The sequence below is a fragment of the Simochromis diagramma genome, unplaced genomic scaffold, assembly GCF_900408965.1.
Source record: "Simochromis diagramma unplaced genomic scaffold, fSimDia1.1 OVJJ01000293.1, whole genome shotgun sequence".
NCBI classification, from domain to species: Eukaryota; Metazoa; Chordata; class Actinopteri; order Cichliformes; family Cichlidae; genus Simochromis; species Simochromis diagramma.
Genome location: NW_024386801.1, coordinates 15,372,346 through 15,395,827, shown reverse-complemented (window position 1 = coordinate 15,395,827; position 23,482 = coordinate 15,372,346). Strand labels below are relative to the sequence as shown.

At 38.4% G+C, this 23,482-nt stretch overlaps 2 protein-coding genes across 3 annotated transcripts; both read left to right on the top strand.

Moving 5' to 3' along the window:
• Positions 1-1,584: 1,584 nt before the first annotated feature.
• On the top strand, positions 1,585-5,609 carry LOC120730045 (YY1-associated factor 2-like). Its single transcript, XM_040026138.1, has 4 exons — positions 1,585-1,729; positions 2,040-2,165; positions 4,315-4,467; positions 4,627-5,609. The coding sequence occupies exons 1-4, from the start codon at positions 1,704-1,706 to the stop codon at positions 4,865-4,867; spliced, it is 546 nt and encodes a 181-aa protein (XP_039882072.1). The 5' UTR covers positions 1,585-1,703; the 3' UTR covers positions 4,868-5,609.
• A 121-nt stretch (positions 5,610-5,730) lies between these two features.
• Positions 5,731-15,484, top strand: LOC120730044 (glucoside xylosyltransferase 1-like). Of its 2 annotated transcripts, XM_040026136.1 has the most exons (8): positions 5,731-6,492; positions 6,964-7,056; positions 7,673-7,859; positions 8,869-9,000; positions 9,090-9,341; positions 9,928-10,051; positions 10,230-10,402; positions 14,344-15,484. In XM_040026136.1, the coding sequence occupies exons 1-8, from the start codon at positions 6,275-6,277 to the stop codon at positions 14,506-14,508; spliced, it is 1,344 nt and encodes a 447-aa protein (XP_039882070.1). In that variant the 5' UTR covers positions 5,731-6,274; the 3' UTR covers positions 14,509-15,484. The 2 variants fall into 2 exon arrangements, with proteins under 2 accessions (XP_039882070.1, XP_039882071.1); XM_040026137.1 differs by lacking the exon at positions 6,964-7,056.
• Positions 15,485-23,482: the final 7,998 nt, after the last annotated feature.

Genomic DNA, 23,482 nt, shown 5'->3' with positions numbered 1-23,482 from the left:
CATCTCATAGCGCCACCTAGCGCGCCGGAGTACACAAATCAGAATACAATTTACGTTATATACCGTATAATAAGCCTAGTCCTACATGATAACCATCTTTAATGGTCATTGATTTGTTTTATTCTTAAACTCTCTGCAATGTTTAATAAGAAAATCATTTAAGCTATATTTTTGACTAAAATAAGACTAAACCAAACCTGTGACTAAAGAGTGTTTACTTAAAATGATACTACCCTTCCTTGAGTTTAAAACAGCTCCTCTTCTTACAGTAACCTCCAAAATCTCATCCTTACCAAACTCTTATATTTGTTGTTGCAAATATAACCTTCAGGACCCTACTTTCAATTAACTCTTCATTTTCATTTCATTTTCGTTTCATTGTTTTTTGAAAAGGGTTGTAAGTGTAAATGTGGATAAGTCCTAATGTTCTCAAGAAAACAACTTTTGTTTGTTTTTTTTTAACTCTGAAAGAGGGGACAATGGAGGTCTCCCCTCAGTTGTTATTATAATCACTTTTTTAAGTGTTGAGTTTTGAAGAAACTACTGAGATGTACATCTGAAATAATGTTTATTATTGTGTTGCTGCAGGAAACAAAATACGAGATGTATTACTTCACTTCGATGCAGCTGCTTTCATTTTGCCTTTTTTTTTTTTTTTAATGTTTTTTTTATTAGTTGTGTGCATTGACTTTGCAGACTGGACGTGTGAAAAATGAAACAAAATCACAGAGTACAGTAACATAAACATTCACAAATACACTAAATAGATAAGTAAAACAGACATTTACGAAAATGCACACTTATTTTGCCAACATAAATCATCATAGATGATGGAGATCATATTTTACTAGGGTTTGTGTGTTTGTGTGTGTGTGAGTGATTTTAAGAGATCATTTACTTCTAGAAAAAAATCAACCAATAATAAATAATGTGATGTATGTGTATTTGTACGTATGTGTTCATGTACATGTCCATACTTATAGATATCTATTACTTACATAGTAGTAGAATAGTTGAAATGTATTACTTGCATATTCCTACAACCCTGTATCCATAATACATACTGTGTATGAATGAATGAATGCTTTATTGGCCATATGCAGGTTGCCCCACAGAGGAATAGGACCCGTGTACGCGTGTATGCGTGTACATAGAACCTCAGCTACCGTTGTATATATTGTATTGCATTGTATATTGTATTATCTTATTTATTTTGTATTTCTTGACTTTACATTCTTGGTTTACTCTTTTTATTCTTCTGCTATCTGTACCTGAGCTGTGGTAAAGCACACATTTCCCCGCCGTGTGTATTTTGTATTTTGTGTGGGGTTTTTTTTATAGCAAAACAGATCGATAGGCTTTTTGGTTGATTTTTATCTCATAAAATATTAACATTAAAGTGAATTACGCCTAAATATTTTTTTAGTCCTACTCTAAAAGATTCTAGTCTTTCTTAAAATCCTGTCTCGTACTATATTAAATATACCATAGCATGTATGCATTTCCATGCGGTTTACTGCAGTAATAAGACTTTTAATCACATTTATAGCGCTTGTGATTACATTTAAAGTGATTGGGTAAACCCGCAGCACGTGACCGCCCTTCGACAGGAGTTTCTCCGACAGCTGAGCAGCAGCTAAATGCGTCTTTTCACCTGTAACATCGATCCTTTTCAAGTCCTGTAAGACCGCGATTCTCAAAAAATGGGAGACAAGAAGAGTCCCACGAGGTAAAACTTTCACTAGTGTGTTTGAATTTAGACTTAAACGGACAATTCGTGAAGGCAAAGCACCGTGAATGGATGAAGCCGTTTTACTGAAGTGTTCATGGCGGCTGGCTGCTGGTTTAATACGGGGCAACTGCCTGTGTCAAGTGAAGACTCGCTTTGCTTCACTGACTGCCTTCTGAGCAGAAACTACTTCCTCGAACGGTTAATTTCCACCAGCGGTAACCTTAGTCGCACACGTAGTTTGTCAAATCACCATTCCCGCTGTAAAACTGCCACTGTCCCTCTGTTTTTGTTTTGTTTCTGTCTGAAGGCCAAAGCGGCAATCCAAGCCCTCCTCCGACGATGGTTACTGGGACTGCAGCGTGTGCACATTCAGGAACAGCGCTGAGGCGTTCAAGTGCATGATGTGTGATGTCAGAAAAGGCACGTCAACTCGGTAAGAAAAACTGGACCTACCCCATAACTGCTTTAATTACCCACAGCTGTGCGAAACCTCATTCACGTAGTCGCTTTTCATTCTTTTTTTTTCCTTTTTTTTTTTTTTTTTTTACATTTGTGATGTTGACGCGTGACAACTTTTATTTAAGCGTTTTTATTGGTAGCTGGGCTTACGACCTTAATATTTCCCTTTGTTTTGTTTTATTACATTCAATCGAATTATACTTTAATTTGTAGTTGTAATATTGTGTCCACCTCATTCATAGTACAGAGGACACACCAAATTTTAATTATCTCTCATAATGGTACAGCTCTACAGCCTTACATAACCTTCCAAAATACTTAAATCATAATAAAGCCAACCACTCTCCAACCAGACCAGTATTTAACACATTGTCAGACTATGTCATATACTATATATGACATATAGTATAATATGTCAATGTCATAGGCCCGTATGAGGAAGCAGGATTTCAGTTTATCCAGGGGGGGTTGGGTTGCTTATGGTGCGAACCTAATCTACCAGCGCTGTTTATGAGCTTTAAACAGGCTAAATTTTATTAGCCCCCTTTTGTTCCAGTCTTTTTGACCAAAGCATTTGAAATCTTACCTATTGTGTCTGATAGTCTACAGTAATTTTTATCTCACATCGCTGATTTTATCAGGAGCAGCTGTATTGCATGTGTAATTTTTTTTTTCTTCTAAAATTATAGTCTACTCTTCCTCTTGTACATCAACCGCTCAGTTGCCAGTGCAATAATCAGTGTGACTGCCAGATCACAATGCCACCCCTTTCATGTAAGCGCGCTTATACCTAAATCAGGAAACCTTGGACTAATTTAGCAAGTTGATAATCAGTTTCCTGTGACCACTTATCTTGATCACCATTGTTAGGATAACTGAAATTAGGTAACGGATGGATACCATGGGTATGTTGAACTCGCTTCATAGTACTTTCCAGTTTCTACACTGGCCATGTGTCTGCAGGTGTAAACATAAAGCATAGGGTTTGTTCCTTGTAGGAAAGACTACAGAGGAAGAAAATTAATTGCAAAGGTGAGACTGTAAATGTATTTGCTTGGACCAAGAGTCAGGTCGATCCATTACTGAAGGTTACATGGAAGTCTAAAGACATCATGGCAAAATTAGATTGAGAATTGTCACAAAACAAATTTCATAGTGTATTAGAATTGTAACAAGTGCCTTTTTCACTGCCAAATGAAGCCATGGCAATTTGAAGAAGTAATGAGAGAACAGCAAAAAGTCGCTAAATTTTCTGACTAATAAAGCAGAGATTAAATTCTGTTGTGGGTGTAAACAGACAAGTCGTCATTCCTATTATACTTCTTAGAAGTCCACCTGATAGGGTGCAAGCGTGCGGCTGTCTGTGTCATTGTAGTAAAACTAAAACGTGGCTGTACCATGAGAGCAAAACTCTTTACACGTTTTCCCAGCTGATGTAGACTGAAAGGTTCTTGGTGGGGAAGGAGGGTCTACAGTTGTTGCTCTGTAAAATACATTGCAGAGTTTATCAGAAATATATATGAATCTGTGAATTCAATCACTGTTGTTTATGTAATATTCTATCTTTTTGTTCCAATGCTCCAGTTAAGCTTCAGCAGCTTAAGATTAAACCTTTTGAATGATTCTACTTGCTTGGATAACATCAACTTGTGGAGCCCATTTTAACACACTGATGACAAGAGTTTAACACAAATTTGTTTTAATTACCTAATACACACAGTCAAGCAGTCTAAACCTCTCACTCACCCGACTTACTGGTTGAGTGATCTAAATATTCAGTTTAATTTTATTTATGTTGTACCAAATCACAACAACAGTTACCTCAAAGCATAATAATATTACAAGGTAAAGACCCTACAATAATACAGAGAAAATCCCAACAATTAGGTAATCCTCCAGGAGCAAGCATTTGGCAACAGTAGGAAAGTTAAAATGTTCAGTTTTAATAGGAAGAAATCTCAGACAGAACAAGGCTCAGAGAGGGGCAGACATCTCCGTCGACAGGTTGGGGGTCAGGGGAGGAAGACAGGGCATTAGTGACACTGTGGAAGAGAGGCAGAGATTAATAATTGATATAACTCAAAGTTTTTTTTTTTTTGTTTTGTTTTATTTTGTTTTTTTAGAAAACCGCGGCCTGTTTCTCAGCTGGTTGCACAGCAAGTAAATCAGCAGTTTCCCCCACCAACACATCCCAAAAAGGAGAAGAAAGAAAAATCAGAGAAAGACAAAAGTGATAAAGAACCTACACTGAAAAAGAAGGGCTATAAAAAGATGAGGTAAAGAATTTGTTTTCCAAAGAAATCAATGAATGGGTCACTCTATTTAGTAATCCTTGATTTATTTTCTTTTTTGCTTTTCCTTTTCTTTTGCTACTGAAAGGTTTTTTACCCTTTAAGCTGTACTTAGACCCCATTTGTTTTGGGTTCCTTCAACAGGCCCAGGTTAAAAAACATAGACAGGAGCAGCGCCCAGCATCTGGAGGTCACAGTTGGAGACTTGACTGTAATAATCACAGACTTTAAGGAGAAAGCCAAACCCACGTCCACTCCAGTAACCACTGCCTCAGGAGACCAACACAATCTGAGCGGCTCAAGTTCTGATAATACTGAACGAGGTGTCTCCAGATGCTCTTCGCCCCGTGGGGAAAGCTCGTCAGTTAACGGAGAGACTCACTAACATCCACAGCCCTGGTCAGCACAACCCATTCTCCTGCACTCTCAACAACCTCAGTCAGAGATTAAACTTCAAAATGCACATTATTTTAATAATACTATAAATGCCACTATGATAGCATTCACTTTTTTTTTCCAGTGCCTTCCAATAGTAAAACAATTCAGGAGTCAATATGTAAGATGTCTGCTTGGTTCAAAAACCTGTTGCAGCAAAATCTATCATGATGAACTGAGAAAAAGGAACTGTAGCATTAAATCCTGGACGTCAGAGGAACTGCGCCACGTGCTGTGGCAACTTGCATTTAACACCTCAGTGTCACACAAGCATCGCTTTCAGTTTGTCGTTACACCACAGATTAAATGATGTATTGTGGAAGAAATGTGTCTTCATCTCACAATTGTAGCTCATCCTCTGAAAATTGTTGTGTTTTGCACTTAATGTCAACCTTTGTTGATGAGAATGTTTCTGGGTTTTTTTTTTTTGGTTTTTTTTGTTGTTTTTTTGTTTAAAAAAAAAAAAGCATTATAATTTTACCATTATCATAAATCATAACACTGTTGGTTTTTCTGGCCTGTCATTTTTTTAATCCCATTGAATGCAATAAATGTTTACCGTGTAACTTTTTAGTACAAATATTGATGAGCTATTCTCGGTATGCTTCTCCTTCACTTGGTAGAGTTGAGCATGATCTAATCTATAGAATGGTTTATATTGTAAAATGATGTTGAATAAAGTAAGTTGTAGATATTTGGCTATTTTTGTTTTTAATGATCAAAAAGAACTGTTAAATTTCTGCAATTACTGAACACAAATGCAATTTTGAGGTCCTTTCATATTTCCACCTGTTTATTAACACACACACACACTTCTCCCTGCTCTTCAGAGAAGTATTGCACATTTGACACGGATATAAAATATGGTGCATTAATACATTAAAATACTGCTTATACACCAGTAACTACAGGAGATTTAAATATGTACCACCACTTCATAAATGAGACTATTTTTGTCTAAGCTTTTAAGTTTAAAACTTCATTACTCGTGTATTCAGTTGGCGCTTTGAGGGTTCCCTGAATTTAGTTCAAGAAGGCATGATACTGATTGTAGAATCGTTATGGGTTTTGGTTGTTTTGTTTTTTTTCTACAATGTGTGCTGTAATTGTGAATGACTCCACCTCTGCCCTGCATGTGCCACTTGTAAACTGTGTCACAGTGTAGGTAGATGGCTGATAAGACAAAACACGTGTAACAGAAGTGGGTGGGGCTGAAACTGTAAACACCAACTGTGTCTGTCTGCTTACTTTCTGACTTATTAATGAGATAAAGTAGCTAGCTGGTGATATGTCGTGCGATAGCTAGCTAAGCTTAACATGAAAATGTTTCTTTAACCTATAAAATCTGAAGCGCAAGATGCGATGCTATCTTCACACATTTCTCCTGTGCATGATCTTCGTCTTCTTTTCCTTTTTGTATGTGTTCAATCAGCTAGCCTCCACCTTAGAGGACAGAGACGGGTGGAGAGTAAAAGAACACGGAATACCCGGCAGGAAAAGTCATGACACCGGGCACCTTCTCAGGAAAAGGCCAGGCCTGGAAGGCCTCCGAGACCGCGAAGAAGGGCTTGACAGGTAGCTTAGCTAGCTGTGTCAACCAATTTTACACTTAAACTACAAAAATGAGTAGAAGTTAGCTTTACCTGTTTGTTACAGCTTCATTTGCACCTTCAGCATACCGCTGCAGTTTAACGTTAGTTTACTTGCTTCAGCTAGCGTGTACGAGCCGATACATGTATCGTAAAACCTAGTTTACCAAGTTTACGTTAGCCAGCTACCAAACAAATAGTAATTTGGCGAGTTTTGGATAAGTTAAAATGTTCAGTGTTTTAGTTGTGCCGTTTTTCACCACATAATCTGAAAACAACCATTAGCTACCACCTGTTAGCTTGCTAGATAACCGATCAGCTTAAGGTTAGCTTTAGGCTGGATTTAAAGGACCGCCACATGTTAAACAAATCCTAATGAAAATCGCAAAACACTACTGATATCCGAGAGAGAGATTTGATTCTGAGGATCCAAAAGATGATGTTTCTATTCTGTCAGGTGTAAGTCACAGTCAGTTTCTTACTGGAATCCATATTGGAGACTGCCTGCTGATGTTTGTGGAGTGAACTGCTTATTGGAATCATCTTTTAGGTATGCCTGATTTTGTGAAACTATGAATGATACATGTTGCAATAATCAACTGCCTCCAGCTTTACACTTTTCACCTACTTTGTAGGTCCACAGTTCAGAGTACATGCTTGATAACTGTTGCATCCACAGTGTTCTGTGTGACTGTTGAGTTTTTGCATTCCTGCGTACTAGCACAGCATTAAAGCATTAAATCTTTCATTTTATGTATAATAAAAGGTTTTTTGTGGTATAATTTAATCAAGGCTGGAAACAACCAGTTCAAATTTGAGGTCTGAATAAAATATAACATTTTGCTTATTGTATTTGTGTAAATAGGTTTTCCATACAGTAAACATTTCTGTGCATACATGGAAATGATTGAATATGACAGGCTACATTCATTATGTCCAAACGTGAAAGCAGTAATTCACAAGAAGCACTTGAAGGCAGCAAAAAGTATGAATGATTGTTCTCTTCTGAGTCCCTCTGTTAAATCTAATGACAGTTCCAACCCTACAGGGCTGAGTACCAGTCAGCTGAGACTCACTTTTTCTTTTGCACTTGCCAGTGTATCCATTCTAATGTAAAAATAAACACCTTAATTTTTTTCTTCTTCCACCTCTCTCTTGACTCTTAGTGAGTGGTCAAACTCTGCAGTGAAGGCAGAAAGCAGGGATGAGAGGAGTCACCTGGCTGTTGTGGCCTGTGGCCCCAGGCTAGAGGAAACAATCACCATGTTGAAGTCTGCTGTTCTCTTCAGCAAAAAGCCTCTGCACTTTTACATCTTTGCTGAGGATGAACTTCACAAGAGTTTCAGAAACACTGTAAGCATATGTGGTTTCATTTGCTATGCTTCTCAACCCATCTCAACTCATAGCCCAACTGTTCCTTTGCAGTTTTTTTTTTTATTCATACTGTGCAACTTCACAACAATGGTCATCTCAGGCCCCTTAACAGTACAGAGAAATCTTTTAATTTTGTTTGAGAAAACACTTGGAAACCAGCAAGTAAAAAGCAAACAAACAAACAAAAAGGATTAGCGTTACTAAATGTGTCTTGAAAGGTATCCTAGCAGCCTTGGCCTGTAAAAACATACCTGAGGATTAATTCAGAGTCACCTTAGCGAGCTATAACAATACAAGGCTCAACAGATCTATGGCTTTTTGGCAGCTTAGCTACAATGCTATAAAGAAACCTGAGGTTGGTCTTGTTTTCCGGTGGAAATACCAGGTTTCCATGGCAGGTAACTTTTGTCACTTTCCTGTCACGTTCCTGTTTTCAAGATATCTGCTTTAAAACAGCAGTCCCCAACCTTTTTTGTGCCACAGACTCGTTTATGTCCGACTATTTTTTTCACCGAGTGGCCTTTAAGGTGTCGTGGATAAATACAACAAAATAAAACCAGTACCAAAAAAATGTATTCATAACACATGGGAAAAGACCCAGGGAAACAGAGCTAATGATAAAAAAAATAATGATTAAAAACGCGGAAAACCATAAATTTCACACCCGAGCCTCAACTCTCGCAGCCCAGTACCAAACGACTCACAGACTTGTACCAGTCCGTGGCCCGGGGGTTGGGGACCGCTGCTTAAAAACACACATTTGCAAACTGTATCAAGGAGCTAGTCTTCTACAATTCATGGTTTTCAGAGGAGAAACAGCATTAAGTGTCCAGTTATGACTAAGTAAGGAAGAAAGTAAAGTCTTTACCCAGTTTTTGGTGCTTTTTGTTCTAAAGACAAAGATGCATAATGAATGAAAGAGCTCAAAAAGAGATGCAATTAAACATTAGTGCTTTTCTGTTTTTTGTTTGTTTTTTTCTTTTTTCAGCTGGAATCGTGGCCTCAGAGAGTTCGGGCAAGGTTTAATTCCAGCATCTACCCTATCACTTTTCCCAAGGAGAATGCAAGAGAATGGAAGAAACTCTTCAAACCCTGTGCCTCTCAGAGGCTTTTTCTGCCAGTAGGTATCTTTTTACATTCAGATAGCTTAATACAGTAATGCTTTTTCAGAATATACTAATCTTTTTTTTTTCTATATGTCTTTTGCAGCTGATTCTGAAGGAGGTAGACTCCTTGCTTTATGTAGATACAGACATTATTTTTCTGCAGCCAGTAGAAGACATGTGGGCTCTGCTTTCTCAGTTCAATTCAAGGCAATTAGCTGCCATGGCTCCAGAACATGAGGAACCACGTATCGGCTGGTACAATCGTTTTGCCCGCCACCCTTACTACGGCAAGACAGGCATCAACTCAGGGGTCATGCTCATGAACATGACACGCCTCAGGGAAAAATTTTTCAAGGTAAAGATAAATCTGTTGCTTATTAACCAGCCTAATGGTTATACCGCATTGTGTCATGATATATGTGAAAGTGTATCAGCTATTAAAAAGGGTTTGGTCATGATATACATTTATTTGTATTTGTTTTAAATGTTATATACCTATGTGGTATGTGACTTTTGTTGCCATGATGCCAGGTCTCTCTTGGAAATGAGATTTTTAATCTCAATGAGATTTTTTTACCTGGATAAATAAAGGATTAATAAAATGGCCTTTAATATACAATATCTAAATAAGTACTGTTTTTAAAACAAGGACTGCATTAGGCATGTTTTTCTCAATTCCATGTTAGTTTTGCATTTTGACTGAAACCTCTAGAGCTGTCTAATGTTCTTAAATCCTTAGCTGTTCTGCACCACCAAAATTGACCAGCTGAGGTCACTCTTGTAATTCAGTGCTAAAGCTTCCTAGAGAGCTCGCTGACAGACAGTCCCTTCCCTTTGCGTGGATGGGAAGTGTTCCCCAAATGATTGATTGGCTAAAATGGCATGTTTATGGTTTCTAGAATCAAAAGGACACACATCCCTTCTGCGTTTTTTCGTTCCAGAATGACATGACAACAGTTACACTAAAGTGGGAGGAAATGTTGATGCCCCTTCTCCAGAAGTATAAGCTCAACATCACCTGGGGTGACCAGGACCTTCTTAATATCATATTCCACCATAACCCAGGTTAGTGCAACCACATACATGGCGTTATTGTGTGTCATGATAGTTAAGTCAGACCAGCAGACAAAGATTAATTAAAGAAGCTTCTTCTTTTGGATGTTTACTGTCAAGTACAAATTTCAGGGATTTTAATGGTTTTCTTTTGAATCATTGTCAACCCACTCATCTTACTGTGTTACAGAAAGCCTGTATATGTTTCCCTGCCAGTGGAACTACCGTCCAGACCACTGTATCTATGGCAGCAACTGTCAACAGGCTGAACAAGAAGGTGTCTTTATTCTCCATGGTAACAGAGGAGTTTATCATGACGACAAACAGCCAGCATTTCGAGCTGTCTATGAAGCAATTCAAAAGGTACGGGCATCTTCACAGAAGTCTACCTTACCTTACAAGGGGAACAAATATTCAAGTGTCCTTCCTTCTTATGGAAAACTCTGTTCAGTGAAGTATATGAGACACAGCATGCAAGAAAGTCAGCCAAAGACGCAGATTGAGAATCCAAGCTGTACACTAAAGTAGCTAAGAAATGTTGCTACAAAGAACAGCTGCACTTATTGTCAGTGTTTCAGTGGTTCACAGTTTGCAAATATCCCTCAAAACTATGTCAAGAAATGTAATTTATTGAACGGTTTCCGAAGCACAGACTCCAAATAAACAGCAAATATTTTGCCCCAAGTCTTCATCAAGGAAACCTCTCGGCTGCGAGGGTAAACCCCCTGCTCGGGACAGCCGCACACGCCTGGGGGTGGGACCTGGCAGTCAGCCAGTGAAATTTGCCCGTTCAGTGATGCTGCCGACTCTTCCATCTTTGGCTTGGGGCGTTAACGTTGTGTGGATTGTGATCGATCAGTGGTTTCTTGTAAACCTAATGGGGTTTTTATCAGAAGTTTAATCATTTAGAAACGCGTTACAAGTGTCTGTTTATTTCTTGGAATCTTTAAACCGCAATCATTCAAAGAACAGACACAGTTTTAATTCATAGAAAATAAACAGATTATGAAATCATTTTTATTTGTATGTTAATTTAGAAGTTTTCAAATGTAAGAAATATTTTAAAAAATCAAATATGAAAATTAGCCACATATCTGAAGGTATTAAAACATTTATTCTTCCAAAAGTTTACAACACATTCTTGAAATAACTGACTGGAAAAAGTTAGAAGATATTTAATATATCATGGGACATGTTTATTCTTGTGAGAAATTGCTCTTTGAGGGCAGTTGTGTAGAAAGACCAGATTATTTTGGAGAAACAATTGCCAGTTATTACATTATCAATAAGCACTGCAGGTCAGTGCTTTTCTCTTATAGATGCTTCCATCCACGAGTGCTTAATCAATAGCCTGTTAAACATTTTCATCATCCTGTCTTTGGTCTTCCAAATCAGGCATGTCGGCTCCATCCAGTTTTAGTCAGTGAAACGGTTGCTTGGTATCCTATTAACTGCAAGGTTAAAAATTCAAGCCAAAGTTGTTGCTTCTCAACATTTAAGGCATTTATTCAAACATTTTCACATGCAGTTTAGACAAAGAGGTCATTTCACTTAGATTTTATACCACTGTGAACACAAATGCCTGACAAATCTACGCAAAGCTGAATTTATTTAATTACTATTGAATGTGGCTGCTTTCCAGAAAAAGGCTTTTTGTCACTTTGTCCACAAATTGGGTGAAAGGACTGAAACCAATTGTCTGTCAATATTTTTCACTTTGTTAAGACTGACTGTATATCTTTAAATACAGGTCACAAACATGTATTTTAACTATCTAGATCATTTCTTCAGTGTTGTGAAGATTTACAGCTCCTCTGGCTATGTTGTGTTTGGGGGTTTTTATGTAATGGAAGACTCATGTCACAGAGTGTGATTTTTTTTTTTTTTGTTTTGTTTTGTTCGGCACTGATGACACAAACAGTATACACCAATCAGGCTTTAACACTGTGAGCACTGACAGGTGAAGTGAATGACACTAACCGTTTCTTTCAAGCCAGCAGAGGCAGTGTGATGCTCTGTGCAATGTTCTGCTGGGAAACCTTGGGTTCTGCCATCCAAGTGACTGTCACTTTGACATGTACTTAAGCAATACAGCAGACATTGTAAGCTCGTCATGGAAATGGCATTTCCTGGTGGCTGTGTCTTCTTTCAGCAGGATAATCGCCCTGCCACAATGCAAAAGTGGTTCAGGAATAGTTTGAGGTGCGTAATGACTTTGAGGTTCTGGAAGTCAACCCCTAATCTATTCAAGCATCTGTGGGATGTACTGGACAAACAAGTCTGATCCATACAGGATCCACCTTTTAAAGGATGTGTTGCTAACATCTTGGTGTTAGATACCACAGCACACCTTCAGGGGTCAAGTGGACTCCGTGTCTCGATAGGTCTGGCCTCTTTCTGGCAGCAAAATATTAGGCAGGTGGTCATAATGTTATGCCTAATCAGTGTATGTTCGTAGGATTAGTCTGTTATTGTTTTTTTGGGCATTTTGATGTAAATAACATAGGTGTGATTTTTACCCGTTTGAAACAACTGGCTAGGTCTGATTTTGATTTAACACCTGTAAAAAGTGTCAACATAGCATCTTTAAGTCTGGACACAGGACGCCACCTGGAAATAAAGACTGAACAAAAAAGCATCTGGAAACTTGAAATGTGTTTAAGCTTATAGGCCTTGAAAGGCTAAAATGCAGCACTTGTATCATAAGTGAGCAAGCAGATGAGCCTGAGAGCTCTTTCACTGTTTTGCTGGCAGCTCCCCTGCGATCTGCTCATTTTGATTTCAGCTTACCGGTCAACATGCAGGCAGCAATTGGGGGGAGCAAGGGAAGCTTCATTAGCTGGTCTCCATCCATTACCGCCACAGGGCCGAGCCAGGCCGATATCAGTGCGGGCAATGTTCTCAGCCATTAAGAAAACGAGCAGGCTTCATTATGGGGGCACTCGGTCCTCGTGCTTCCATCAGTCTCTCAGACAGCACAGAAACACATACAGCACATACCATATCCACAAGGTTTTAGGAGGCAGAGGAGTGCTGCGGATTCTCATTAGTAAGCAAAAAGTTGAGAAGATGTTTCTAAGATAAAGGGCCGTGTTTCACAGTCGCTGTATTGGAAGAGAGATCTGAAGATCTTTTAAAAATGATTCTCCTTTTGTTTTTATCTTTAGCTGTTCTGCTCAAGTTTTCTTTTATTTTTTTTATCAGAGCGTTCAGTTGCTTCAGCTCCACAGTCTCCTCCCACTTTGTTCCCACTCCAGTCTTTTGAGGCTATCATCCCAAAGCTCGGCGCAGGCAATTCTCGAACAAACTCTAATTTCGATCCAACCGAGACCTCCTTAGTCAGCCTAGTTCCCAAGGCAGGCTCTCTCTCAGCCAGCAGAGGAGCTTGCAATAAAGGGCACTACCATTACCCAGCCAAGCCCACAGAAGAGTTGTAAAATTTTTAGTGCTGATGCTAGTTTGAGACATCATGATGGCTGTGTGGACAACGCACCCGCCACATCCACATAAAAATCAATAGGAGGCTGTTAATGGTATTTTATTGCCTTCTGCACTATATGAAAGATAATAAAGAAAGTGCGCTTTGAGTAATGTAATACTTTGCCAAACTCGAGTCAAATAAGACGTTGTAAAATAGTGATTTCCCTTATTTACTCGAGCAGTAAAAGATTGGTGCACCTCAATATAAAAGTGAAAGGCACACATCCTTATTTGCATACCGTACGTGACAAAAGCCTTGGCTGCCAATATTCATTCACAGAGGAAGCTGAAAGTTTCTTTTTAAATTTTTTTTCTCCCCCTCCTTTGCCGTTTACTTGGCGATACAAAAGCATACAATAATGAAGCATATCTGGAATGCAGCAGCTGTAGTTTTCCCCGACGCTGTCACGTCTTATTAAGCCCATTTGCGAATAGTTGGGGTAATAGATATTCATCACTCGAACACACTCTGAATTGACAGATACGAATCAAAAACAGAATGTTATTTTGTCTGGAAGTGACGGTGATAAATGTGGCACTTAATTCATGTGAGATGAATGTAGTTGTCATTGTGCTTTTTCTTTTCTTTAAGCTGTCACAGGAAACAACAGGTGTTAAAAACAAACACTTGTGCTGCTTTTATTTATTTATTTTAAAGGCATTTTTTGAGTAATGTCAGGAGAACGAGAAGAGCTGCGTTTTAAGTTGGTGCAGCAGCCGAAAACGACGTGGGCATGGAAAGAATGCAATTAAAAGGCAGTTTTTATTGTTTGATGTCTGAAATGAGGAGTAGGAAAGCTGAACATGTTTACTTTTGATCCTAGTACCAATTCGGCGACAACTTGGAGACCTCGCTGCTTCGACCGCTGGAGACGTCGCTGCAGACAACCACCCACACCTACTGCGGCAGAGCAAGTCACTTGCTTACAAAGAGGTTAAAACAGAGCATCATGTCTGTTCAACAAGACGCCACACAGAGAAGAAGGTGATGATGGGGGTCAGCAGGCGTAACATCAAAGAAACCGTGCCTAATTAACATCTCTTAGGTGAGACTAGCTCTTCCTTTGTTGACAGTGAGCTGGATCAAAAACAGACTCGGGTTAACGAGTCATCATTTGTTTACAAACAGTCTATCAAGACACTGGGAATGCAGAAGGGTAACCTGTTTTGAGATTGTATTTATTTTATTTTGTCATTTTATTCTAAAGCCAGTGTTGGTGCATATCTATCAAATGAACACAATGGGTGTTAAATGTGGTATAACTGTAGTGGACAGTGCACTGATGCCACTTTGCCCTGCAGAGATTTTTGGACTTCATGGCCAAAAAGAAAAAATGTTTTCTGTATGTCAGACAATCAGTTTGTATTTTTGTTTTATTTTAGAAGCTACAATCACTTTTCATTTCTGTAGTGATTTTTATGAACAAAAAAGACTTATCAAGAGTATTTTATTAGATTTTTATATTCATTTCTACTCCAGTGTATTTCACAGAAAAGGGATGCTGTCATTTTCAGGTACTATTTTCCGCTACTGTAGATGAGAATGTTCTTCTGAGGAAAGCACTCATTGAGAATATTTTAAACATTTTCATCAGTATTTATTTTTGTTGGATATGTGCATCTGGAAGAAATTTTGATGTCTGTCTTAAGTTTTTAACAGGGGTCTGTCATTTCATGTACTTTGATATGGTAGTTTTCAATACGTCGTGTATTGTATATTGTCATAGCATCTCTTTCTTTTCATTAACTTTACAAGTAACGACACATTGTCCTATTACGGTACAATATATGGGACTGTTGTTTTTAATTAAACCAGCTGGCATGAATGTGTATGTTTAAAAAAAACCGCACAGCTGATTTAAGAAAGCAATGATTGTAACAGATGTTTGAACATTTTACTGGAAAACTGGAGTAAATATTTTAAATGCATCTCAGTTGTATGCTAAATAAATGTTTTATAAATAACACCCTAATGGTGCCCCCATTTTATTTAGGCATATATAACCAAAACACTACAGTGCTCATACACACATTACTCATAGAAACCTAATGATCCAGTGGCCCCCGCTGAGCAAGCTCTTGGTGACCATGGTGAGGGGAAAAAACACTCCCTTTTATCAGGAAGAAGCCTGTCGCAGGACCAGGCTCGGGGAGGGTGGCCATCTGCTGTTACTGTTTGGGGTAAGAGGAAGGAGAAAAGAAGAACCTAGAGAGAGGACAAAGTCTTTGTAGTATCTGTCCTTGCGGTGGAATTCAATTGAAAATGCCATAACATTTTCAGTGTGACAAAGATTAATGGTGTGCGATTTTTAATTTGAAAGAGCCTATTGTTGATTTAAAAGTGCACAGTATACACTGTGTAAAGTATTGCAGTGAAAACTTTTCGTTTTTGTAATATGACAAGCTAATTCAGGTGTAAGTACATGACTGTGGAAAAGACGAGGCTCAAGTTAGGACATTGGCTGCTTTTTCACTCATTTTCAGTTCAGACCTCATATCTGATCTTTTTCAGATGCAATGCAATTTAAGGCAATGTATTTTGTATTCCACTAAACATTGACCAATAAATCATTCAAGCATTGAAGAAAGCCACGTAAACCAAGGGGTTTACGTGGCTTTTTAATTGCAACAGACAAAATAGCACGTTAGCAGACTGATGCTAAACCACAGAATCTGTTCAGATTATTTTAGCTGATTTACTGAAAAAACACAGTTTGACAACCATTAATTTCAGCCTGTGGTGCTTGTTGGGGATTTTGTCAAAATTAATGAAATAATAAATGCAGAAACATAACATGCATTTCCATTTGCAAAGCAACTGGTTGATTTTTCAGCGCGACAATCATCCCAAATGCACTGCCAGCCAGGAAAACGATAACTGGACAGAAACTAGGTGAGGACACTGTCAGTCATGGATTGGCCTCTGCAGAGCCTCAACATCATTGAAATTGTGGGATCATCAGAACTGTATAAAAGACAGCCAACATCCCAAGAAGAGCTTTGAAAAAGCCTGAAGAATTATTCCTGAAGAATATGTAAGAAATGACAAGAACGCTTGCCTAAGACAGTTCTGTGTGTGTTAAAGAATAAAGGTGCTCATACCAAATATTGATTTTAGATACAAATGCTGTTTTGCCAAATATACTGTATTTCCATCTAATAGGTCAACATATCAATGCATCCATTTCCCATTTTCCTAGAAATCTATATAAAGAAATGAAGGGTGGCTCAAGACTTTTGCACAGTACTATATGTCCGTAGCAACTCTACATCCCAAAGGTTTCATTTAAAAGATAAAGCTTTTCACTTTCATGCATTTTATTTTATATTCATTATTCAAAGTCTGTTGCATCAGCCATCATAACCACTTTGTATAAACTGTACTTGTTGCCCACTCACTCCACACAAAAACTGAGCCGTGTCCTCGAAGGCAGCAGCAAACTGAAAATAATGAATCAATGTGTGAATGTGAAGACTTCAGAAAGTGTTGTTAGAGGCCAAAAAGGAGCTGATGTGTCTGGGTCAGTAGCCCCTGGCTCTTCATTTCACAGGCAGATTGACAAACGTGCACGGCATAGGCAATAGGTCTGTGTGATGAATTTAAAGTGGTCTCCATGCCAAGAAGCGGTGAGATATATCCATTTTCTTCTGAAGTGCGCGCTGAGCGGGCAAACGTTTTCTGTGTTTAAGGAAAGAATCATGCGTTCACAAGTTTCATCAGTTAACTCTGAAGCTCAATGTCAGGATGTGAAGCTAGCTGGAACCATCAACAGATTTGCATCTCCACTGTAAAGTTGAAAGGTTTCGTTTATTTCTTTGGGAACTCATAATTGGTAGATCACTCATTACTTACTTGTGGTCGATTAAAAGCCTAAAGCCTATAAATTGATTATTTATATTTTCAATATAATACAAACAAATCACTCTCAGCATTACTGAGTTTACTTTTTCATGTGGATGAAAGTATATATTGCACTTGGGCCTGCAAAAGAAAAGAAAAAAAAAAAATCTCCAAAACCCATTTCTTTCATGAAGTGATTATACATTCGCAGAATATTTAATATTAAATACCCCGAAGTGCACCTATTAGTGAGATGGATTACAACTTCAAAAGGCAAAGTGTGATCAGTTTTTAGTAGGAAAGGCTAATGCTGCTACAGCCTGGTTGCACTCCCCCTGAGTATAATGGTGATTGAGAATGGCCTCATTCTGTTTTGGTCTAACAGGAACTGCCAATGGATTATTCATGTTATTGCTTGGAACACTTGGCCCCCGTGATGTTCAATAGCGATTTCAAGCCCGGGCATAAATTAAAACAGTCAGCGGCAAACTGGATCAACACATAGCAAAAAGGTTTATAAAATAAGCATCATGCACTCTTGGGCATTGTAAAGTTATCAATTTCATCTTTACAAGAATAAAATGTGGAGCCTGGATTAGCAATAGTTAAGGTTTTTGCAAAGTGAGTTTCAAGAGGACAGTTTTTGTGCTAAGATAATTACACCTGCTGTTGATACAGTTTATACAGCATTCCCCAATCCCAGAACTACAGTTCAGTGAAATAGTCACTTAAATGTAGCTGCAAATGATGCCACTTCTACACATGCTTGTGTTATAATACTTAAAGGGTGCTTAAAGCAATGTAGAAATAAGACTGAAGATTATCTGGTGGATAAGCTACATGTGAAGATGTAGCCTTACATCTGGGACTCCCCACTGGTTGAGTCCCAGGCATTGTCGCCTTTATTGTTTTAGTCATTGAATGCTTCTATGCAGTGGTATTAAATGAGTGTATGGGTAGGCACTATCTGGTTAAAATAAAAAGACATTAAATAAACATGTTTTAACATTTTCTTCTTCACATTGTAATATATTTTTGAATGTTTTAAACTGTTTATAAAACAAATCTATAACAATAAGATTTTTTAAAATATATATACATATGTATAAAGTTCAGACTCTCCAGTCGGTACTGTTGGAAGGCCCGTTTGCCTGTGTCTGAACTGCCATCTTCAGGCCTCTCTACAGATATACTATGGGGGTCCGTGTTGGGGCTACTTAGCTACTCTTGTATAAACAGAAAATTGACCTGCAGCTATTCCAGCACTGCCGAGGCTGCATGTTTTAGTTTGCAGTCATGCTGAAAGATGAACTGTTGCCTAGTGTGGAGCAGCGTCCTCAATGCCCTTTCCCCATTAGCCAGGTGATGATCTGGTATTCACAAAATACAGTGTTTAATTTTTTGTCTTAGATTTGAGAAATTTTACTATCACAACCAAGATTGATCAGGAGCTGCTCAGGTAGTTCTGGTAGGCTCTCCCATCTCTGCAGTAGACGTCTGAAGCTGTTAGAGAGGCAGTTTGGTCCTCGGTCACTTCACTGACTGAGCGCCTTTAAATGATTATTCTCTTCCAAACTTTGGGAAGAGTGCTGGCAGTTGGAAACTAATTCCATTTCAGAATTAGGTCACTTGCTAGGTTTTTTTGACCTGTATCATGATCTATGCATGGGTGCAGTTTTATACCAGCGGTCTACAGAGAGTTACTTGGCTTGGTTTTTGTCTTGGACTTGTTTAATGTATGACCTTATGGACTGAACTGTGTCCAATCAGTTCATTTTGGCACACACTAGGAGAAACCAGTGCAGCTCCTCACAAGGCTTAAGGATAATTAAGACACATTTCGGTGTACACAGTGATGAGTCTTAAGGATTTCAAAAATGACAAATTTCAGGGGGTTTTCCATATTAAATGTTTGAACAAATATGTAGAATGCACAAAGGTAAGAGGCTATAAATACATCATGAATGCACTGTACAGTATAGATTTGTTATAAATATTAGCATCAAACTTCTTGCAACGACTGATGAGGCTCTCATTGCAATGAATGTTGCATATTAAGGGGATTTTTAAGGAATGTTTTTTCCTTATTGGCTGCGAGTTACAGGACAGCACTTCAGTGAATGTAAGGATCCAGTTAGTGAAGAGAGGAACTTGAGAGTCATTCATGTATTTTGTGAGTTTGTTAAAGTGAACAAAGTGACCTATCAGAGCAAGAATGAGAAGTTTATCACAGCTGAATGGATTGGGTAGAAAATCAGTTTCTTCCCCATGCATACATCTCCCTTGCTCCCTACCCTTCCTGCTGCAATAGGATATCATTTAACGAGCGAACATTTTGATCAATAATACATTTGCCTGCACTGCTGAGACAGGTATAATTGTGCCGGTATGTCAGGGTTTAAAACAATTAGTGTAATTTACCGTTGAGCATTAGCTATGCATGGATCCTTCAGTATCACGCTGAGAAGTAAATTTGCCACTGTAAGCAGAACAAGATGAGAAATACGCATATGCAAATACAACGGAATTGCTAGTTCAGTGCCTCCAGTCAGAAGTATGGATATCACCTTGTCATGAAATGAAGTTCTGTTTATGACAAGGTATGGCTTGGGTGCTGACTAAGTCTTCCAGTGCACTTCGTTAGGCATAAAGTGACTTTTGCAAGTATTGACAAACGGAACTATGAAGTTCATTTAAGCTTTGCCTCAACATGGCTACAGATCTACAGTCAAAATCCCCAAAACAGAGCATGTGCAGTGCTTTAAGCAGAATGCTAACTGTGGCATTATAACATACATTTAGCACGGTGTCCATCATCACAGGTTAGCGTGTTGGTATGTTAAGTTCTGGCAAATAATGGAGATGTACTTGTACTTCATTCATTTTGTTAACTTAAGTCAGTCTTAACGAGTGTTATGTTCTTCAAATGTCTTGCATCACATAAGTCAGTATGTACTAAATGTCGTTTATGCTAATCTGTAGAGTGGTTGTTAAGCTAGCTATTTCATGCCCATGAAATAGCTAGCAAAAGATTATGCCTAGTTTAACTTCTCTAAGCTAATCACGATCTTCTAAATCCCTTCAATCCATTCCTTACTGAACATAAGGTTATCTGCATGGATCAATGTTAAGACAAATAATCAATACCACCATCTACCCAAGCTCACATTTAGGAGCCATAAACAACACTTGAACAAAGACCCCAAAAGGGCTGTCACCGTCATATGCAAGACAGCAGCGCATGTTTTATAGATGCTCAACATTCAAATACACAAAAATAAGGACGTTATTGTTATTCAGTCTCACTCCTATATCGTTTTTTAATGGCCAGGTTGTAGTAAATGTCATTGAGATTGAGCAGTCAAAGTGCACAACTAATATCGTCCATATTACGACTCATAAAAGAGGATATCAATCACTCAGGCTGACCTTTTCCCTGATAAAATGTCTCATCAATGAGCTACATCCTGCTGCCTGAGGGCTAAAGGACTATCGGCTAAAATCAATGCCTGCCAAGAATGGTTAGCGAACAAAGTCCTCCGCGATTCAATACTCAGCACTTTCTCGATTGTTGACACTAGTGACAAGCAGCATTAATGAACTGAGTGTTTGATTAACTGAGCGACCGTGCACGGGCATCTGGAAGGCCACTTTCGTGCACCGACACAGCAGCGTCATCTGTGGCCATATTGTACATTGTCTGTGACTTGACCGAATGCCAAGAATGTGCTTCTGCTGGCTGCTTGTATACAAATTAATGTGTAGCTGTGTCTGTGTGTATATCACTGACCTTCAGGGGACACTCCATAGTCTTACAGTTCTATATGCTGAAGTTTTAACACCCTCTAAGCTCTTCGATCACCATAATGACTTCACTGTCAGTGTTTACCATTTTCCTTTTTGACCCAAATCCCTATAATTGCTTAATAATTACAGTGTACTGTGCAAACTTTGTTCTAGGAACTTGTTTGTTGAACAGTTGGCTTTTCCCTTCATCTTTTTAGTCCCCTGAGTCCTCAGTCCCCTCCAGTGTAGGTCATTTAACTGTCTTACACATCCACCCCTCCTCCCCTGGCATTTCCTAATGAATCTATCTTTTCTCGGCCCACCCAGAGAGGTTGCCTTCATTGACTATTGGAGCAACTCGACCTGTGTGTGGAACCTTTAATTGTTTTTCCCCACAGTCTGACAGCAGGCGGCACATGATGGATTTGCCAGAACACTTATCTCTGACATGAAAAAAGACAGTCTATGTATTCCTCAAAAAACATTTGCTATCAAATGAGACCTTTTGCAAAAAATCCAGCTCAGTCAGCACAAATCAATTTTTTTTGTTTTAATGTGTGCATTTCTTGGCTTGGTTTTACACCGGTGTCTCATTTGAAATTAAAAGTACATTCAAAGGAAATCCCTGCGGCTACCGTTCCTCAAACTCCACAATTTACCACAAATCTCTTTCCACCTCATGAACAGATTGCCATGATGGAAGTGTTAAATGAGCTAGGCTCTCCAGGAAAAGACGTAGACATGCCCCTCATGTGAAACCTATTATAAAAATCTAATCTCGGAGTAATTTAGCATTATATTTTTTTGCACTCTAAGGCATTTGTAACAGCGAAGTAGATTATTCAGACACATTACAGCAACAATGCAATTTAAGGTTACCAAGCTGCAAAAGCCATATTGAGCTGTATAGTTTCAGCTAACGAGCAGAGCACAAGTACTCCAAGAAAGACATTTTTCAGGCACCGTTATTTATGTTCAAGGGCACTTTGACCACAAAAACACAGAGATGGTTCCTCATCAAAGCTCCTGTAAGTCATTATCATTATTTATGATGCTTGGAGGATTGAAAGGCCTAATTTATCAGCGATATGACTGATAGTAAGTGAAGGCGTATACGATTAAGACATGAAAATTTTACAAAAATATTACTCACGAAAACCAGATTCTGACTGAAGCCAGTGTGACTTCTTAAGGTCAAGTGCACCAAAGCGAATGGTGCACAATCGCCTGCATTGTGAGTACTTACATTCAGATCCCGTTATCAAAGGCAAATTTGTTGTCCTACACAGTGCCACAGAAAAGGAGCTGATATCTGCCAAATAAGTTTAGTGGAGAAAAGTTAAGCGCACTTAGTTCCCATAACCTCAGGATTAAAAAGGACTGAGAGCAACTGCCTTCATTTTATAAGCTGTCCATCATGAGCAGAGAATAACTAGATTTCAGTTAAAGGAGAAAATCTTTACTGTTACGGGACTGAGAGCGAGTTACTCGTACGTGTCTTAAGATTTGACTTAACTCTGTTTCATTATCTCTGTCCTGAATGCATGGATTTCCTTTTAGCAGTGCCTGGCAGCCATTCAATGTTCCATTGACTCGGTAGTTTCTCTATCGAGGTATCCAAGGAAAATCAGTCAAATGCCCTGATGCGCAGTCAATTCTAAAGAGTTACACCGAGTAAAAAGTTTCCATTTTGATCCCTGGCTAATCATTCCTGCATTAACACTGCATATGTAAAGCACGTTATCAAATTGCATTAAAAGTCTTTAGTTGTACTCTTGTCTTATTCCAAAAATATTGAATGAAGAAATGCACAATGTGTAAATAAAAGTGTGTAGGTAGAATGTCTTTATTTTGTAATAAAGATTTGAGTGATTTTGCAGATGGATTGCGTCATTATATAGCACATGAATGACAATTTAATAAGAAGATTAAGCTCTAATCCTGTTTGCGGATCACTGAGGTTTACTGTGTGACATTGGAGGATAATCCAGGAGGCTTCTCAAACAATTATCTTACCAACATACAAATACTGATAAAATAATCCTTTGTGCCATTAATGTGGCTGGAAACATGAAACAAGGTTTTTTTGTATAAGCTTGTACATAGGCTAACAATATCAGTCACCACAGCTATAGTTACCTAATCATGCTTCTCTAAGATTGAGAGTGTGAGGAAATTATTTGCTCCAGCATCTTAATGACCACTCAATTTTTTAAAAATAATAATTTTCTAACTCAATACAAAATAAGAGAAGAAAATCTTATTTTGTATTCATTATTCTGTTTAAGGTGAATGGCAATTGGACATCAGATAGATATGCTTAGCAGTCTCTCCCA

What these genes read in the sequence shown, in the direction of transcription:
- LOC120730045 (XM_040026138.1), top strand. Translation starts at nt 1,704, where the DNA reads ATGGGAGACAAGAAGAGTCCCACGAG. An exon ending in AGAAAAGGCACGTCAACTCG is followed by an intron (nt 2,166 to 4,314) that starts GTAAGAAAAACT and finishes TTGTTTTTTTAG; the next exon opens with AAAACCGCGGCCTGTTTCTC. An exon ending in AAGGGCTATAAAAAGATGAG is followed by an intron (nt 4,468 to 4,626) that starts GTAAAGAATTTG and finishes TTCCTTCAACAG; the next exon opens with GCCCAGGTTAAAAAACATAG.
- LOC120730044 (XM_040026136.1), top strand. Translation starts at nt 6,275, where the DNA reads ATGCGATGCTATCTTCACACATTTCTCCTGTGCATGATCTTCGTCTTC. An exon ending in ACAAGAGTTTCAGAAACACT is followed by an intron (nt 7,860 to 8,868) that starts GTAAGCATATGT and finishes TTCTTTTTTCAG; the next exon opens with CTGGAATCGTGGCCTCAGAG. An exon ending in CTCAGAGGCTTTTTCTGCCA is followed by an intron (nt 9,001 to 9,089) that starts GTAGGTATCTTT and finishes TGTCTTTTGCAG; the next exon opens with CTGATTCTGAAGGAGGTAGA.